We start from the raw sequence: 20,727 nt of genomic DNA on the forward strand, positions 1-20,727 counted from the left end.
TCATTGTGTGTCCAATATATTGCCATCACGAAATTCAATTTTGGAATGCCGAATGTGAAATGTCGTATGTTAATTCCCACAAACCTATTATCATTCAAATCATGCATGCCTAAATGTAAATTTAAACAAATTTGAAAAGCTGCGCACAATACGCAGTAATAATTTCAGTTGATTTTAAACCATGTTATATACTATTATGAGTTAAGGGTAAGTCATTACTCGAGAGGCTTCAACGCAGTATAAACGCAGCGAAGCTTGGCGTAAAAAAATCCAGTCTCGTTAAATTGTTCATAATTATCATTTATTGCAAACAGTTCTTGCATAACCTTTTTATTGCGTCATAGTATTTTTGCCACTTGCATGGCAAGTTACTTTATTATTTGCGCCCTGTATTTGTATTTTTTTCTCTATCCATTGCACAGAAAAAATGCCGATACATTAACAAACAATGTTCATGTCATTTGTCTATGACACTTCTCCGTGCGAGTCCATGATCCACGCATTGCGAGTGTATGACGTCACTCCTCGCAAGTATATAACACCCATGCCTTATGAGTATATGACGTCACTCCTCGCAAGTAAATAACGCCATTCCTTGTGAGTATATTACGAGCTACGTCACAGATGACATCACACTTCCTCAACGTGAATACTTGGCAGCTCTTCATCGCCGCTTTCACTCAACAACCGACGCCTTCCTATCCTGCAATAGAGACAGAAATTCTCTATAAACATACAAATTATTCAATATATCAAAGGATCGATTTTGTTTGATGAAATATAAATTGACATTAATACAATTAGACATGCATATTAAAGCAAATGCTTACATGTACATGTAAATAAAGAAACGGTCAATTCCAACATGTACATATACTTGGCCGATTGTAAATGCGTACTGTTTTATGACTGGCTAACAGTCATGCAATTATTCAAATTAAGCGAGCAATCTAAAACGTGTCTAACACTTACCGTTCCGGAAGTTCCAGACTCTCGCTAAATCTCGTGTCTTCTATGTCAGACAGGTCTCCTAGACCCTCGTCCCCGGAAGAGAATACGTCGTCCCCTTCCTCCACGATGGTGGCCGGAAGTGGCTGGACTGTTTCGTCCGTCATTTCTAGTGACAAGTTGGAGGGACTGGATGGCGTCAGGATCTCCTACAATGGACGGAGATTACCTTTTCAATCAGAGGGAATGTAATATTGGATGTAGCCGTAAGTGTAACCTCGAGCTGCTGGATGGTTTCCTCCGTCACTGAAGAGTGCCTGTATCTACTGCGATTAAAGGAGACATTCGGAACTCCTCGGCCATTTTTATCGAAAACAACTTCGGATGTATTTGGACGGTTTACATACTCAAAAAGAGGAACGTTTAAATCCGCTGCAAGTAGATCGCGTTGTAATTATATTTAGAAGTTAAACTTTATGACTGAACTCTTGTGAATTTTAATTATGTTTGCAATAAAACACTTAACTGGCTATCAATTAAAACTCCGATAAAGAAATGCAACTGAAACACTACATTTGATTAATGATATAATTCAAAAAATTACGAACTACTTCAACTGATGTACGGGCATACATCCGAGGTTGTTTTCGATAAAAATGGCCGAGGAGTTCCGAATGTAAAGGAGACTGCCATTTCAACAAGGAGGGGATATACTATCAGGGTGTGCCGGAAGTAGAACCTCGCTGCTGGATGGTTTCCTCCGTGACTGAAGAGTGCCAGTGTCTCCTGTCATTAACAGAGACTGCCATTTTAACAAGGAGTGGATAATTTATAATGTATCATGAAGGTGTTGCCGGAGAAAGAAGCTGCGCAAAGTTGAAAGGCCTTTAAGGTACCTGGATATACTGCAATAATAATTTAACAAGAAACGGGATTGATTTATTTATTTTGGGGGCGGAGGGGTGACCAAATTTGGCAACTCAATATGCTTGGCGATTTCGTCCATCATTTCTAACGTCAGGTTTGAAGCCTGGAGGGTGCCTGAATCTCCTGTAATGAACAGAGAATGCCGTTTCAACAAAACAGGGATATACTATTGGAGTGTTGCCGGATGTTGAACCTCAAGCTGCATTGTCATTTCGTACGTCACTTCCTGTGAAGCTGGATGGGACTCGATGATGTCAGGATCTCCTGTAAATGAATAAGGCTGATGTATAGTGCAGATACTTTCATTAACAAGGCAAGGAAATGACGTGAAAGTAAAGGAACTGGGACCGACCACTGCTAGTTGGTCTAATTCGTCATTCAAAGAACGGGATGGGCGGTAGGGATGTCACTTTCTCTCCAGATAATTTGGTAAGTAGCACTTAAAATTGCGGCTTCCTGAGTTCAACTTGACAGAAAAAAGTAAACTTGTATTTACCTTAACGCTCCTAATAGTGTTTCCCTCTTCAATTGCTGACAAGACCGGTGGGCGAGAGACGGCCATATGTGACATGTGCTTCTCGATTATCTGTTTGTTCCGGGCCGATTTGCTCGCGTCCACCTCGTGGTCACCCGGCACGACCTCTACCGTGAACCGGCTGCCGAGGAGAAAAAGACGGGTGAGTGGTATGAAATATTTAAGTATTTGGTGTTTTGAATCGCAGCTTATCGGAGTATAAATACAAATGGCCATAGTACGATTATCCGTGCACGCAACAAATGTTCCACGCACTGATGAACAGCAATTTAAAATTGTTCAGTGTTTGTTCTTCAGCTCATTATCAATAAATATTCTCTATGATAATACGACTATCATGATTCAAAGACAACTGAAATCGGCTGTTTAAACAATATTGAAATATTCTTAGTGTCATAGTTTCATTATTTTGTTACATATTTTAGTGAATTGAACACGAGTCAGCATTAAAAATGAACCCCAAGTTGAGTAAATAAAAATAATCGATGTACATGTATTGTTAATCTTTATACAGGTTTAAGATAATTAAAGTTATGCCTAAAATCCTTTTCCTAAAAATTTTCGTTTTGTTTTTGAGCAAATTCAGAGTAAATTTATTGCAAATGAATACCAAAACTGTCGTAACCATATATTGAAATATCGCGGGTTACCTTTTGTGTTGACTTTGGGGTGTCCCCGGCGTCAACAGCGGCGAGTTGTCATCTGCGTCCATGTTTGAATCCATCGAGGGGCCTCCTGAATGGATGGAACCCCTCTCCCCAGGAAACTCCCTTCCGACTGCCGCCTTCGAGTGACGCTTGAGCAAACTGAGTGGGAAGCTCCACTTCCGTTCCCGCTCACTGTCAATGAGGCGCCTGAGCGGAGTGTGGTCCGCGTCGGAAGCAGTCCTCGCGCGCCTTAGCGGCACGTATTCTGGAGGGAGGTCTGAGAAGTCGTTCCGCGACCCCTGACTCGTCGCCTGATAGAACGAGTGGACAAGTGCTTACATGATTATAGCATATTTTGAACATCAACCTTTTTTTCAGAGTGCATCTATATATAGGCTGTGTGAATGTATGTAATGGTTCAAAGAAGTAAAATAGAACGAACTTTCCTACATTTTTAGTAAAACTAGCAAAAACACAAATACAACATGTTGCTCGTTTTGAATGGCACGAAGCAGCCTTACTGGTCTTTCATAAACAACAGGCATGAATTTATATGTTCGGTGATAACGATAGAAACATTCTGTATTATTGTATTAAAGTCTCCTAAAACTATATCCATATATTCATACAGAACTTCAACATACGTAACGTGACTTATGTAGATGTTTTCGCGGTTTTCTTTCGAAGCCGGATTTTACTTCAAAATCGCTACTAAGACTTTTTATTACCGGATAGTTTGGACCGCGATTTCCTTGTTTTGAATGGGGGGGGCTGAACTATCCATGCGAAACTACGCTGTGTAAACCCGACAACAGCGGTATACACAATAAAAGACTATTACAAACGCGTTTTGTTGTGAATAACTACATAAATGATTCGTTTTGCAGACAAATTCTTACAAAGCTGATGTCACTGATGCGGCTGCTCTTGCTGTCACGATGTTCCTTCCGGGGATACTCCGAGTCCGGCGGTGCCGAGAAATTGAGCGGACCTAGCGCCGGGTGGCCGTTCGCCAGCGAGCTCAGCGTGCCTCGGGAACCGAACTTCCTGTCAGGTCATAAAAAACAACTTGTGTCATATGTATTTATACATATATTCTAGTATGTCGTAACTTTATTGAATTAAGGTAAATGGAAATGTCAGTATATTTGATATAGAAATCATAATTGTCTAAACGAATTAAATACAAGATGGACACCATTGTGTGCGATACTGAAATGTTTGTTTATCTTTGTAAACAACCAACTGTCACAAAGTACATACGTCCTGTTATTTGGTGATTATTGCTTGTACTCTTGCCATTTTAGAGAACACGGTAAATGCAGTGTTTGCCAATTTGAGGTTCAAAACTTTGGAGTGACTACGAACAAATATACTATATTGTACACCTTTTTTTGTCTTGCAATGAGCAAATGTTCGTCTAAATATCTGCAAACGTACCAGCGATAAAATACTGCTGACAAAAGATCAGATCGCAGATTTTCCTATTTCCGTGCCATAATTAATGTTTTACGGCTAAAATCGTTAAAAACGGTTTATGAAAACTGCATAAAACATCAATTCTAGAACTTAAATATAAATATCTGCGATCTAATTTTTTGTCAGCAAATTTATATGACAGATTTACATGCATTTTAGCAAAAATGAATGCAAAATAATCATGCAAAAACTGGCTCGTTCCAAGACAAAACATTTAAAAAAAGTTGTCAAAATGTTCAATCTGAGAGAGTGCAGCTTTAACATGTATGTATAAATTTGGTGATAATCGGACAAAAGCTAAAGGTATTGATCGGTTTCAATGAAAGAGCTTATATTAAAAAATCTAGCAACTAATAACGATTTTCTTTTTTCATGAAACGTTTTGAAATATATAACAAATATTTAAATTCTTAATGTAATGTTTTCTCACTGTATGCTAGGTCTGGCCCCAAACAAACTCCAACTTGATCCGCCGCCTACGACTCCGACTCGCCCGGTTGTGTTGGAGCGCTTTCGAAGGCCGGCGATGCTCCCGTGGTGCATGTGCGCCGCCTCGTACGTTTCCGGATTAGCGATGTTCCTCTGGTGTACAGTACTTGGCCGTCTGGTATGGCAGAAATAAGGATTAGCCGTACATGACGTATAATATGTTTAGTTTAACAATAAAAACATGAATACAGTCTGTATATTTACAGCACATAAGTGTGTAAAATTGCATTGCAGCTGACATATGGATGATGTTTTTGACCGCAGTACTTAATATATTTTAACCATGAAGGCCTTGAAATATAATTAACACAATCCCCATCAAAGTATGTTTTTACATATAAATTAACATACATTAACAGCAAAACATTCATAACAGGATATAATTGTTGAAAATGCAGGCTCATACCAGCTGCCTTAAAAAGAAATAAAATTGCGGGCTCGGTATTTATACGTTTTTTTTTATAAACTACCGGAGTGGTAAATCAATGCGATGAGGCTAGCAGACTTCGGACTATAGACCTATGTCCTTCCTAAGCGCTGTTCTACCTACTCGAGGTTATACGTGGACCCCATGAAGTTGGGTCGGCGGGAGGCCATTGCCGCCTCGGTATAAGGCAGCTCGTCCGTGGTCACCTCGTCAAAATGGACGTCCTTCACCAGCGGCGGATGCACAGAGTGGCAATAGTCCACCAGGTTCATCGCCACCTGCGCACATACAGACGATCAAATTATCCAGTATGGATACTATTAATGTTATAATAGTATATATAAATATATTGACGATTGACCATGGCTGCCTCGTCAAAAAAACCTTCTTTACGAGCCACGCCAGCTGCGCGTAGTTGTACTTCTCACCCAGGCTCTTAGCCACCATCACACGGACGTACAGACATAAGAAATATTTGTAGAAGTATAATGTTTGCCTTTTTACTTTATTAAGTTGCTACTGGTATATAAAGTATGCAATGCACTTTGTTTTTGAAGCAGCTTTATAATACATTGTTTTAGCGCATAACAATAGACGAACAGGAACGTATACACATGTGACTTTTACCGCCGCAACCACTTATAACATATTGAAAACTTTTGGAAGATCTTCAGCGCATGCGTACGTGCGTACAACTTAAAACAAAGTTACTCCCTCCTTAGACCATGAGAAATGACGATATACGAAATGAATGTATTTAGTGAAACCACTGATGAAATTTAACGCTCATACATGACATCAATCTAAGTAAAGGACCGGCCAGGAAACTGTGGCCAAGCAATGACATGAAAGATGTGTGTTGTGACAACATACAACTGGTTTAAACCGGCGAGGAACATAGACGTGTCATGTTCATACGTATGTACAACATTCTTTTTAAATACTTATATATACTGAACTGTTAAAATATAAAGCGAGGACACCGGCCCTCCATGTTCATCGTGGAGCGGTCAAAAGTCCTTCACACTATCAAAAATTTAGGCTAATACCGTCAAATAGTGAAACGCTATTATTATATTTAAAATTATATATAAAATGAAAAAGACAAAGAAATCCGTCATCAAAAGACACAGGCTAACATAATTGTAGAGACGTACACACATACTCATGCGGTGCAGTTCGTATTATCAAGTACCGTATGTTGAGGTTGTTTTTGGAGGCAGAATGTTACGCTGTCTGTGTGTTTTTTACCACTAACATTTATTTTAAGGCGGTTTTCTGACATAAATATTGAGCACAGTAAAGTGTGTTTTTAATTTTTAGTTCAAAATATAGTTTTACATTTTCTTAGACCAGGGCCAAATTCATGGCGTCGACACAAATCAGGTTACGTTCTAGTCGATGAACACAACTGATCATAAATATAGCTACCAAGCTTCCTTATGGTGGCATATATATACATGTAGTTGCCGTCAGATAATCTGATAGCGTTCGCGAATTGTTTCGTGTTAACCAGTTTATTTCCACGAATCTTATCTAGTGAACCAATTAGTAAGTTACTTACTTAGTGGAATTCGCAAATCATAACTAGATAACAAATTACTGCTAAAAGCCAAAAATGCATTTATAGATAAGTGGTAACACTTATCTAGTTAACCAGTTATTATGTTACTTATTATGTGGAATTCGCAAACCATAACGTGTTAACCTGTTAATTTTGTACAATGTACAGCTAAATAAAGGTAATAGGTGGAAGTTCTGGGCACTTTCAATCCAGTTTTTAGTATTTTGATATTTATCATACCGAAAAAGGATCGCGAATATTAAATAGAGAGCTAGATAATTATCGCGAAACTCAAGTGGTTTACACGAAACAATTCGCGAATGTTAACAGGTTATCTACGGCAGTAATATGCCACCATACTTCCTGAATGTAAAGTTTGCACTTACGGTAAAGTGTCTATCGAGGAGCCAGTTCATGTCAAAATCGTCATCGTCCTCGCCAAACGGGTTTATCAATTGTTCAGCTACCTACAACAAGGTGAGACAACTCAGGTATAAAGTTTAATTATGGGAGACTAACTCAGGTGATAGGTGTTAGTAGGGGAGATAACTAATAGTTTAACATTTAAATATGGGAAACAACTCTTTTTTATGTTTAAATATGGGAGGCAACCTAAGAACCAAGTTAAGGTAATACGTTTAAGGCGATAAGTTTAAGTAGGGAAGATAATTAATAGTTTAACATTTAAATATGGGAAACAACACTTTTTCATGTTTAAATATGGGAGACAACCTAAGAATCAAGTTAAGGTAGAAGAAACAAATCAGGTATCCAGTGTAAACAGGGAGACAAAGTATGTTACAAGTTCAAGTAGGGGAAACAACACGGTTATCACGTTAAAAAAGGGAAGACAACTCAGATTTTAGGTTTAATCAGGGGGAATAACTCAATGTATCAAGTTTAAATTAAATAGAAATGCAGATTTCAAGCTGAGACAAGGTAAAGAACTCATGTACCAAGTTTGAAAACGGAATATAACTAAAGTTTCAAACTAAACAGGGAAGACAACTCAGTGATGAAGTTTAAATTGCGGAGACAACATGGGCATTCATTTAATACAGGGGATACAACTCCGGTATTAAATTTTAATAATTTTTTTGGACAGTACTTACTTTTTGTTGGATTTCCTCATTGAATTATAATCTTATTATGATTGAATTGTAATATTTTGGTTTAAAGCTGATGGTTTGAAGCCAATGATTATACGAATAATATATAGCATTTTTCATTCACATATGAATGGAATCATCGGCCAGTAGATCTTTGTTTTAATCACATGACCTTAGTGACATTTGGGGGGATGAGGCTGTTCTGAAATTCCGGCTATAAACCGTATCCAATATCCTGTCTCCCTTACCTTAAGCCAGCCCATATAAAAGAGAAACTGTAGTAGAGTGAAGAACGGAATGTACAGATCTGGCACGTCAGCCACGTTTTCGACGTATTGACGTCCGATAAGGCACGCCCCGAAAAACATGTAAACTGCTAATGTCACTACCTGAAAACGATACGAACTATGTATGTGTGTATACACTGTGTAAATATGTATAAGAAGGGCATATGCTATATGTGTATACTTGTATATGTATGTCATAACAAAAGATGAACTCGTATGACAAAATGTTAATAAGTGTATATGTTTATGTGTTTGTTTATATATTTTTGTATGTGTTTATTTGTATATGTATGTACATATACTGTATGCGCATATGTCTATGTATGTATGTTTAATTGTGTGTATGTATGTATGTATATACATACGTGTGAACATACGCTAATTAACTTATATGTGCATGTGAACACATGCATACGGGTATATATATGTATGTCTATGGATGTATGCATGTGTGTGTGTGTGTGTGTGGGTGCGTGTATGTGTGTGTGTCTGTCTGTCTGTCTGTCTGTCTGTCTGTCTGTCTGTCTGCAAGCATGTATATGTGTATATGTATATGTATGTGTGTGTACACGTGTTCATATTGTTACTTATGTTTATGTATATACAGATGTAGATGTTTTTATAGTTTTTTTTCATGTGTATGTATGTATGTATGTATGTATGTATGTATGTATGTATGTATGTATGTATGTATGTATGTATGTATGTATGTATGTATGTATGTATGTATGTATGTATGTATGTATGTATGTATGTATGTATGTATGTATGTATGTATGTATGTATGTATGTATGTTTTTATTGAAAATATCTTACGATTTTCCATTTAAAAAAGTCTTAACCTTTTTTATAGTAGTGTATTGTTAATTTTAAGATATGACTTTGCAGATTGTGTTCCAACGTGGAAAAAAGGGTGGGCCTGACTACAAAACTGCCTGTGTTTGTAATGTTTAGTATGTACTTACACAAATTTAAGGTTCAAGGATGCGATACAGTTTTACACTTACGATCTTAATACAATTTTTGTCCAGTAAAAGCCGACTTAAAGCTATTTTAAAGCTAGAAACAATACCAATAAATGAAATACAATAATAAAAAAACATAAAAACATAAACTTAAGTGTTGTGATTTTATTAAAAATATTTTTTGTATGATACCTTACGGAAAATGAGCATTTAATTGCATCTTGTATACAATCCATTTTACCCCCCCCCCCCCCCACAAAAATAAAATAAAAAAAAATAATCTGGGTTGAGTAACATCCGAAACCGATGGCCCCGATTTTCAACCGAAAGATCTATATATACCTAGCTGGGAATATTCGAACATGCGAACATACATGTATTTATTTTGATTCAGTGGGCGTTTACTTTGAAACTATTTGCGTATTTTACGTTGTGTTACTCATCGATTTTAGAGCGATTGCGTTTTATATGATTTTAAAAGCGTATCTACGCAAATGCGCAGTTTATTCGCACTATTTTAATCGAACAACATATTTTGAATATCCGTAACAGCGCTATTTTAACAAGCTCCTCACGCAGAACGCAGCCCCGTAGCTAATATAGCAACTATTTTATGTAAATTAGGTTGTTGAACACCGCAGTTCTAACAGTGCTAACGTTGAAACACTCGTGCTCAGTGTACGTGAAGTTAGCGGCCTAGCGGCGTGAAGTTAACGGCCTAGCGGCGTAAAATTAGCGGCCTAGCGGCGTGAAGATAGCGGCCAAGCGGCGTGAAGTTAGCGGCCTAGCGGCGTGAAGTTAGCGGCCTAGCGGTCTGACGACCTAGTGGCGTGAAGTTGGCGGCCTAGCGGCCTCTTCTTTTCTTTATTTCAAAGCAATTGTTATTGCGTTTTTTTTTTAAACAATGATAAATCAATGTTTTTTATTTATCCATTAACACGGCCTCTAAACGCCAGCTCCACCACTTTACGGTGGTGCAAAGAAAAAGAGCTGTCGACACTTCCGTGGTGGAGCTGTGCCCTATGTTTACATGAACAAACGTAAGTATGATTTATATTTTATTTGATAATTTAATTTAACGGACATATTTCGAAAATAGGAGAATGTGGTACCGTGTAAGAACACTTCTACTGTAGGCTGGTTACTATTTCGTTTCAATATTGTGCAAACTGCAGTGTCAGGAGCTTTTCTCCCGAATCGGACTTGTGTATATTTTGAGATCTGATTGCATAGCAAGTACATTTTGGTGCTTACACACCCCGTAAGAACATTCTCACGCATGCAAACATATCTGTTATGTATAGTACCTATGCCGAAACACAACAAACCTGATAAGCACTTAATAAAAAGGAAAAATGCACATATTTATAAAAGTGGTGGCGCTGTTGCCCTAGTGGTGGCGCTATCGAGTATGTTTTGCGCTTGAAGTAATATAAAATGTAAACGCTTTTGGAATTGATACAACATTTGCTATGTTTATCCTTCATTAAACATTATGCTGGTTATGCATACTACTTGCGGAAACAAAACTCTACGCGAACTACTTTAACCTTACTGAAAACTATTTCGAAAACAAATGGCTAGGTGCTAGAATAGAGATTTTTCGTAGCACATGGCCTAAAAAGCGTGGGAAACAGGTGCACGCTAGCTTCCTGTCAATTTTAATGAAAGTGAAAGGAGAACTGCGTAAATCGTTGTCTTTGTTACAGTTAAGTTCTATAACAAAACAGTATTGTATAACAGTTATGGTTATGCCCTTTATGAAAAATACAATGTTGCAATATTGGCAATAGGAACGTTGAATGTTTTATTTACTTCCGGAAAAAAGATAAACGTTAAAGTGAAACTGAAAGTTAAAGTAAAAAAGATGTCGTTCCAACTAAACAATCGCTGGTGCATATTGGGATTTGACAAGGATGCATTGGGTTTCATAACGAACATGCATTAACTAAATAATACATTCGTCAGAGTAAGAACATTTATCCAAGTTTTGACTCTGGGAATTTTTAACCATCTTAGTCAAGTCAAGAAAAGGAAATAAGACAAGGTATTCTATTAAAAGTTATATTGATTATTTTTGATCGTGCTTGAGATTTTTACAGAATGAACAGTGGATCAATACAGCAGATGTTTATTAAACACTGGAAATTGTTTTTGTTTTTTAAGTTTTGTAAACTATTGAATGAAGGTACTGTCCGTGTACTAGTTTTGCTGTTTTACTGTTTAAAAAAGAAAATGGTATTAATTTTTGATCAGTCAGTCTAAGCTTTTTGATACTGATGCTAGTCTATTTAAACCTATTCTAGTCCAATGTATCATTTTATAAAGCATTGATTTATATTATTACCCTTAAAGTGTCAAGCACGACTATATCAGGCCTTTGTGACCAGTGTAGACCATTCAGGGTCTAAACTGTTCGCTGCCGAGTCAGTTTGTAAGGTTTAAGTGTCCAAGCAGTGAACAGCGTAGACCATGGGTCTACACTGGTCCCAAAGACCTGTAAAATTCTGACAGCGCTCTAAGAGTTAAATGGCTTAGTCATTGATTCTAGTCATTTATCATTCGAAGTATTGATTCATATATGTTTAGTGGAGATTCTTGCCACGTTCATGTTGTAACAGCGGTTTGATGCTAGTCAGATTTTATAGTCTAGTTATGTTTCTTACCATGTCTAGCCCACTGTTTATTTTATAATAGTTGCCATGTACATTTAATTGTAATACAACTTGATATTATTACACAGTCTATTTTAAATAGTTTGTGCAATAACATCATGTTTTATTACTACAAAATGTATGCATTTTGAAAGTTTTGTTTAAAACATTTGCCAAAAATAAATTGTCTAAATGTTATTTGATTCACTTTTTCACTGGGTTATATTTGCGAAGTGTAAAGATGAACTGCTTCCCTGGTGAACATACTGACAATGCTCAAAATTGCATATAATGTTGCCACCGCTGGGAGTCAAACCCAGGTCTTGTCCTTCAAAAGGATGCATTCTACAACTGAAATACATGTACAATGGCTGTCAAGCTACCGGTTTTAGCTTATTTAAGGCAGAAAGTTTGAATCTATGAATCACACTGAATTCTTTTTAAAATAATTGACCTGAAATAAACATGAATATTGGATCATTCTGACATTTAAAAAAAAATAAAATCCCTACCTACCGATCCATCTTTTTTCAGCATGTTACAGGAAACAGACATTTTTTAGGCCTAATTTGTTCACTAGAACAGTTAATTCATCATTGGTTTTGAAGAAAACGTATAGAAAAATGTTCTGAATAGAAAACAATTTAAAGCCGCTATGTAAATAGATGAATAAAAAAACTTTGATTTATCATTGATTTCCCAAAAAAAAATTGCTTTGAAATAGAGAAAGAAATTAGGCCTATAGGTCGCTAGGCCGCCAACTTCACGCCGCTATGCCGCTAACTTCACGCTGCTATGCCGCTAACTTCACACCGCTAGGCCGCTTACTTCACGCCGCTAGGCCGCAAGGCCGCAAGGCCGCTAACATCACGTACATCCGTGCTCACATTAATTTGTCAAATGGTAAAAATGTTATGTTGATCTGCCGATGGTTGATTCAGAATAAAGATTATCAAAGTATCCAGTCCTAGCGCACTACAGCCTTAACACAGAATAGTGAATACTATACCTGTGTATACACTAACGGAATGGTGATCCAATCATACACGAAACAAGTGGAGCATCTGTCTCTGAAGTCAGCAATTTGCTGAAAAACATTGGAAGTCACACTAACTACTCTTCCGAATTTTGCAAGAAATCATTAATATAGTGTTATATCATATCGTCTCAAAATGCTCCCTTGACACATGTTATACAATGATTTCTTCACAACAAAATACACTGAAGTAATGCACCAGTCAATTATAACCACGCCCCCACCCCCGTCAGGTCGGGGGGATACCGGGGATAGCCGGGGCAATGGGCCGTGCTTTTACCTTCCATGTGGCCTCGCAGTGCACCCGGTGAATGCGGTGGTTTTGTCTTCTCGACAAAAATAGCGGAGAACGGGCCTTTCCTAGGGTCCCTGGAGTGCGGTTGCATTAGGCGGGGATTTACCAGCAGTTCGTCTCCGTAGGGCAGGGATTCTACCCGGGCTTGGCTGGACCGAAAGTTAAAGTCCCCGCTATTCCCCGGACTTGGGGGCCGTGGTTACAATTGACTGGTGCATAATATACAAACGACAAATTTTGGCATGATATGCGTTATCAAGTGAAAAAAAGAATTACTCAATATAAAACGATGCTGATAAATAGATCGAAGAAGACATCATGTTGTTAACACAGCATCACTAGTCAATTTATGTATATTAAATACTAGCAAAACTATTAAACAAACCTCTAAAACGAACTTAAACCCGTATTCCGACTCGATAATACCCTCCCTGCGAGCTGTAGTGAGAACGGTGTTGGCCCAGACAAGCGGCACCCAGAACTTGTTGTATTTGCAGTTCACATTCTCAAACATTCCCACTTCTGCTGGCGTAAGGAAACCTGCGGTGCGGAAGAATGAGGCGGAAGGTTACGAAATATGTTAGAAAAAGCTCATCTTCGATAATTGTTATACATTTTTGTTTTCGTTTAGTTAATGATTTGTAACTGCAAAAATCGAGCAGTATAATGTTGCAAATAACAATGTAACCGGAACAAATTACGTTGCAATATGATGTTTTTACGCTCTTTTTTATATTTATGTGTTTGATATCTTTGGAAACACAGTTTAGTTTCGCTAAGATTAAACTTATATTGTAAAATAAACGAAACAATGTCAAACCCAAAGAAACCTGCATCTACAATATGTTCCATTGTGGGATAGCGCTTCATCACCGAGACGCTTACTGACCGCAGGATGAGAACGAGACTCGCTAGCATGTACCGCGCAACCGTTCTGCGCAACATCCGGCTGTTTTCGTCCCGGCCAACAAGATAACTACCCATAATGTACAACGTTCTGTATAGAGAAAAATGGTGTGACGCTGAATAACTTATTTATTAATTGCATATGCTTAAGCTGTTAAAGGAACAATATGGCAGTTTTAGCTGAATGAAAATGCAGGCGGTAAATATCTGGGTAAAAAATACAAGGAAACTTAAACACTCACGATCGATTTATTCCTTTCGTTTATGAAAGCTTTTACATGTAATATATTTTTCCGCTCTCAAAATTAGCTGTAAAACTTCGCTTTTGAAATGGACCATTATTCAAGTAATTAGCATGATGCGAACAATTCATCATCCTTGACACTATTAGGTACATTTGCACTAAGAAGCTTGGCCCCGTTTCAATATGATACCTTACGCTACTTAACCAGTACACAAGACCACCCGTAAAGTTATGGGCAGAGTCTTTGCGATCAATGTCTTTACGAGATTTGAATTGAAAAGCAGTTTATGCCAAAACCACATTGCATAGCTACGATCTTAAAGCTATACTCTCACAGATTAAACGTTTTGACCAAAAAAAATGTCTTGGAACGAGCCAATATTTGCAAAAATCTATGTAAACTAGTTAACTAAGACTGCTGACAAAAATTAGATGGCAGATTTTTATATTGAAGTTCAAAAATTGATGTTTTATGCATTTTTCGAACGGAAATATGAAAATCTACGATCTGATTTTTTTGTCAGCAATCTCATGTCATTGATTTGCAGATATTTACGCCAGAAGTTGCTCTTTCCCAGACAAAAGAAATAAAAAAAGTAGTAAAAATGGTAAAACTGTCAGAGTGCAGCTCTAAGCCGTACGATCTTTATTGAAACTAAGCACAGGCTTGCAAAAGGAATTTAATACTAGCTTGTATATAGTATTACTAACAAGCGAAGAGGTTGTCATTTAAAGCTATAAACGCCTCTGGAAAACGAGTGTCCAGTGAGTGTTATTACCATTTATATTATAAATGTCAACATTATATATCTATCATCTATGAGATTTTAAAAGTAAACAACTTGCCGTGGGTGAAGTGCGAAAAAAAAACCGCTATCATCAGTCCTTTGATCAATACTCAAGTCAAGTCAAATCATGTCGATATGTGTCTTTTATCGGGTACTATATATACCGACAGTATTCACCTTTTAAGCCCGGGACGCGCGCTACTGTTTATCTAAGACAGTTGGGTTTTTCACTCCCTGCTGGCCGATCGGGGCTTTAACCTCTTCACATACCTATCACCTCAAATACGCAGGAATGTCCGTGTGCCGAAAGCTCAAGGTCCGGCAAGAGCTTAACATCTTGTATTTTAGTTTAACCTTATGATACATGTTCATTGTTTGCATGGATAGGAGGAAGAATTGACGAAATATATATACATAAAAAACAGGTCTTAGTATACCTTTTTTATAACCTGAACATAAAACAGTATTTTCCTGCATTTAAAGACAAAAAAACAACGGACGGACAATATTGGTCACACAGCAGACCCCGATTAGTATCCGATAGCGCGTGAATGCATTCAACTGCTTTGTGTTGTACAACCTGTACTAAGCATATACTGCACATATTTGCCATAACATTTTAAGGAGGTCAGTTACACAAGGTCGCAACGCGTTAAAATGGATTAAGTGGTACGTCCGCATTCTAAGCGTATCGCCTGTTATGATAGGTTTGATTATGACGTTATCTACGATCAAACTTACTAAACGTACGATCAGAGCAAGAATTACACTTGAAGCAGTCCTACGATATGACATCCATCATGAAATCAAAATATACATTAAAAGCAATCAAACTATCGTTGCTCATTTTGTTTTATCTGCTTTACTGCAGATTTTAGTTTTGCAGGTTGCCAATAATTTTACTACGATTTCATTGAAAAGAATAGTTCCGTAGTAAATATGCCCCGCCCATTAGTAATATTGCGCCCAGGAAGCGTTAAGGGATGAAGTGTTGATGTAAATATTGCATGATATAACGCGACGCATTCCATGATATTACTCAAAGATGTATGATATAACGCTGCGCATTGCATGATATTACGCGACGCTGTGTGATATAACGCTGCGCACTGCATGATATAATGCTACGTATTGCATGATATAATGCTACGCATTGCATGATATAGCGCGACGCTGTATGATATAACGTTACGCATTGAATGATAAAACGCTACGCACTGCATGATATAAAGCGACGCATTGCATGATATTACTTAACGCTGCATGATATAACGGTACGCATTACATGATGTTACGCGACGCTGTATGATATAACGCGACGCATTGTATGATATAACGCTACTCATTGCATGATATAACGCGACGCTGTATGATTTAACGCTACACATTGCATGATATTGCTCAACGCTGCATGATATAACGCTACGCATTGCATATTATAACGCGACTCATTGCATGATATAACGCTACGCATTGAATGATATAACGCTACGCATTGCATGATATAACGCGTCGTATTGCATGGTATAACGCGTCGTATTGCATGATATAACGCGTCGTATTGCATGATATTACGCGTCGTATTATATGATATAACGCGACACATGGCTTGATATTATAAGTTACGGGGTTAGTGGATGAACCGATATGGCATATACGGGGCAAGGGAAGCCTTATCGGGTTAGAGCGAACCCGAATATGGTTTCCAGCGCCCTGTATATCCCATATCGGGTCACCTACTAACCCCGTAATGTATATATAACGCCGACAACCTGTTAACATGTTTGAATATTTCCCTTATTCATCGGAATATTCATCGGAATCGGATAATAGACGCCATTTTGGTACGATATAAATTTGGTGACCTAATATAAAAATATGGGGTCACCGCGTGACCAGTCCTGGACCAATGGCGTTGCATTATTTATGTTGGAGGCGTGATATGTAAAGCGACGCGTAGCATGATATTACGCTACGCATTGCATGATATCGCGATGTGCAGCATGTTTTCAAACAGGATCAAACAGACATGGCGTTTAAACAAAAATGGTTACCTGTCGGGCCATGGGACGTTCATGAACTGGGTCCACCATCGACCTACAATCAGGGACACGTAAAACCCGAGCACGAACGACACGGGTATCAGGTTCGTGTAGATGTTACAGTATGCCACCAACTGCTCAAATAACCTGGAATCAAGAAATGCAAATGATACAATGCAATACAGTACAGTACAATACAATACCAATACAATGAGGCTTGACATCTCCAGTGCCGACACAAAAAGTCGATGCTACCGTTAATGTAAATTTATTTAAAGGTAGGCGTGCACGTTGTCGGTTTAAAGGTCATGCTCATAGTTTTTGTCATGCTCATAGTTTTTTACCAAATTTAAAAGGTAGCTCCTCCACTGCTGGAGGTGTGTGTCGAGCATGTATGTATTTTACTTATAAATACTTTTCAAGGGTCACTTACTTTCAAGCGAATTTTAATAAAGCAGATCATTTGAACACAAATTGTCCTTTTTATATATGTTTGCTATCAAGTCAGGCCAATAAATTGTGAATAAGATATGATAGCAACAATTATTTAAGACCGCTGTGTACTCATCGAATGTTGTTATATAGTGCATTAATATGTATAACCTTATTAAGAACGAGCGTTATATTGTAAATTAAATGGACTCGCCCATCTTAATCTTATATACCGAAATTGCAGAAAAATACAATTAGAACGTTAACAAATAATTCTGGTTTTAATTGAGTGCAAACCCACGCTAGTACATTCAATAAAAAACAAGAAATATGACAACAAAACCTTTCGCCCACCAGAATTCATACACAAACGCAAGGATCACTTATTCTTCAAACAGTTTGATGTATCGCGTAACGCTATTCGAAATCGATGATATTAAAGACAATATTTGTGCATTTATAAACATTCCTTGAGTCATTATCTTAGTTTACAAAATACTAATGATTTAACACACTCTATTTTATTACATCAAAAGTGCATTGGCCAATAACATGAGCGGGTCCCTTTAACGTTCAAAAGTATAAGGCCCATAAGCTGCAGTATAGAAGAAATAAAAATAATAATACAAGTAACAATCGAAATACCTTTACAAGCAAAAAGGTTAGAAATATAATCAATTCTAAAGATAAGAAAAAGTAAAATAAAGCAAGAACGTTAATAGCAAATTTATCTGCTGTTTCTTACCGAATCTAAATTTATACAACAATAGATGACAGAAAAATTATAATGGGAATAATCCTTTTTATCCTATCAAGTCGGGCAACCGGCCTTAACAATGTTAGCATACACGTGCACCAGGTGATGGAGTGTCAAAGTGTGTACACCAGCACCGCGTGGAGTGTCACCTTGTTCGTAAACATGCACCACGTGCTGTGCCACCTTGTGTGTTCGCGTGCGCCGCTAGGAGTGTCACCCTGTGCGTTCACGTGCACCGCATGAAGTGTCACAGTATGCATATACCTGTACCACATGGAGTGTCCCAGTGTGCGTACACGTGTACCTCGTGCATTTAAGGGCTGTAGGGGAAGCACTTACCTGCGTTGCGTGGCGTTCAGGGCGAGTCTATATACGAGGCTAATGATCGCGTACATGACACAGAACACTATCGTCTCCTTATAGATGAGCTTGTAAACGCTCCCCCTCCAAGCCTTAAGCAGTCGAAAGAACCCCAAAAATGAGGCGCTCGCGACCTTATACTGATATATGATAGTCATCTTCACTTTACACTTTTAGTGATTTATGAAGTCATCCTCATCACACACTTTAAGTTGTTTATGAAAGTCATTCACACTTCACACACTGTTAGTGGTTTATAAAATTCATCCACATCACACACTGTTAGTGGTTAATGAAAGTCATCCTCATCACACGCTGTAAGTGGTTAATGAAAGTCATCCACACCACACACTGTTAGTGGTTTATGAAACTCATACACACCACACACTGTTAATTGTTTGTGAAACTCATCCACATCACGCACTTTTAATGGTTTATGAAAGTCATCATTATTCACACATCTGAATTTTGGAGGTCGTTGCAGGTGTATATTTTTATAATTGCAATCGACAGTTCAACGTTCAAACTTTAACGGGAATGTTTGACTTGATTGAAATCGAGACCTCGCATTTTTACTGGTGAATTATCTTAAATACACCGACAACAACTCGATACATAAATGCAAATTATACACTTTCACTATTTTTAAAGTCCACACTTTGCACACATTTCCAAATATATCACACTTTTTACTGGTATTTTGCATTGATGCTTTCATAAATCGTTGTTTTTGTACATTATATAAATCCACTTCACATATGGACATCTTTCTGTAATGGTGTCCTAACTACTAGTAGGCTGAATTTTTATTCACCCTTTTACATTAATATTATCATAAAAACCACGTTTAATTTAATACATGACACACTTATTTCACCCCATCTATATATCATTAATCCAGCTTACGTACATATCTTTGTGTTTTTTTTTTCTGTTGCAAAATGTTGTATACACCTTTTCATATAAGATTACAACGCTTAAATTTGCATTTACGTCACTAAATAAAAACGCAACAATAACTTTTATTAATCAAGTCAAATTTATATTTACTCAAACTGAACGATCTAGCTTAACAACATTTCATTAACATCTCAAGTAGAGTTTACCAATGACAGCGACGTAGCGTTCAGTATTTTAGACAGCCGTAACGTTAAAGTGTTAACGTCTAAAACGTAACTTCCCCCATGCTCAACGTAAACCCAGCGTCAAAATATTTACATATGTTTATATATATAACGTTTTATAAGTGCAAACTGTCTTGACATGAACTTTTAAGTGTCCCTTTTCGCGCTGCACTGATGTTTAATTGATAAGAACTGTTTTCAGCAACCCTGTTTCACTAAATTAACCACGCGCAATATGTTAATATGTTAATCGCTTATTTGATTACTGAATTAATCACATTGTTTTCTTCAGATAATGATGACACTTTTCTTTATAACTGACGTTATTTTTCTGTATACTCCTTGCATAACTATTGTTTAAAAGTATCCCTATTTTCTCTTCATAATCCATAAGTCATTATATAATCAGTTTACGAATTTTAAAAGATCATGATGAACCAAAAAGCTCCTGATTAAATAAATAGTTATAACCGTTTTCTATCTTGTCCGAAGTGACTTATCTCGCGATACACCAACCCTTGGCCAAATATATCCCATATAATGATACTTACTGGGAGATAGTCATTTATCTCAAAGTAAGTTATTTAACTGCACCTGTCAGATTTTAAAGGCCCATATACTTCAGGTTTTTAATATTCAAAAAAGGAATTAAAAGATAACAAAGAGAAGAATGGGAGAAAAGTTCGTCGGTAACATGATTGAGCACGATAGC

The 20,727-nt window shown here is 37.4% G+C and overlaps 1 protein-coding gene across 1 annotated transcript; it reads right to left on the bottom strand.

Moving 5' to 3' along the window:
* Positions 1-284: 284 nt before the first annotated feature.
* Positions 285-20,371, bottom strand: LOC128234631 (bestrophin-4-like). Its single transcript, XM_052948987.1, has 14 exons — positions 18,871-20,371; positions 17,355-17,489; positions 14,193-14,359; positions 13,748-13,902; positions 13,041-13,118; positions 8,374-8,514; positions 7,403-7,483; positions 5,576-5,730; positions 4,967-5,140; positions 3,957-4,104; positions 3,061-3,368; positions 2,372-2,531; positions 973-1,157; positions 285-703 (listed from the first exon to the last, which is right to left on the bottom strand). Exons 1-14 carry the CDS (start codon positions 19,047-19,049, stop codon positions 631-633), a joined length of 2,139 nt encoding a protein of 712 aa, XP_052804947.1. The 5' UTR covers positions 19,050-20,371; the 3' UTR covers positions 285-630.
* Positions 20,372-20,727: the final 356 nt, after the last annotated feature.

The sequence above is a fragment of the Mya arenaria genome, chromosome 5, assembly GCF_026914265.1.
Source record: "Mya arenaria isolate MELC-2E11 chromosome 5, ASM2691426v1".
Lineage (NCBI taxonomy): Eukaryota > Metazoa > Mollusca > Bivalvia > Myida > Myidae > Mya > Mya arenaria.

Coding starts and splice junctions, on each gene's coding strand:
- LOC128234631 (XM_052948987.1), bottom strand. CDS start 19,049: ATGACTATCATATATCAGTATAAGGTCGCGAGCGCCTCATTTTTGGGG. Junction 7,484..8,373: donor TTTATATGGGCTGGCTTAAG/GTAAGGGAGACA, acceptor ACCTTGTTGTAG/GTAGCTGAACAATTGATAAA. Junction 1,158..2,371: donor ACACTATTAGGAGCGTTAAG/GTAAATACAAGT, acceptor CGTCCATTGTAG/GAGATCCTGACGCCATCCAG.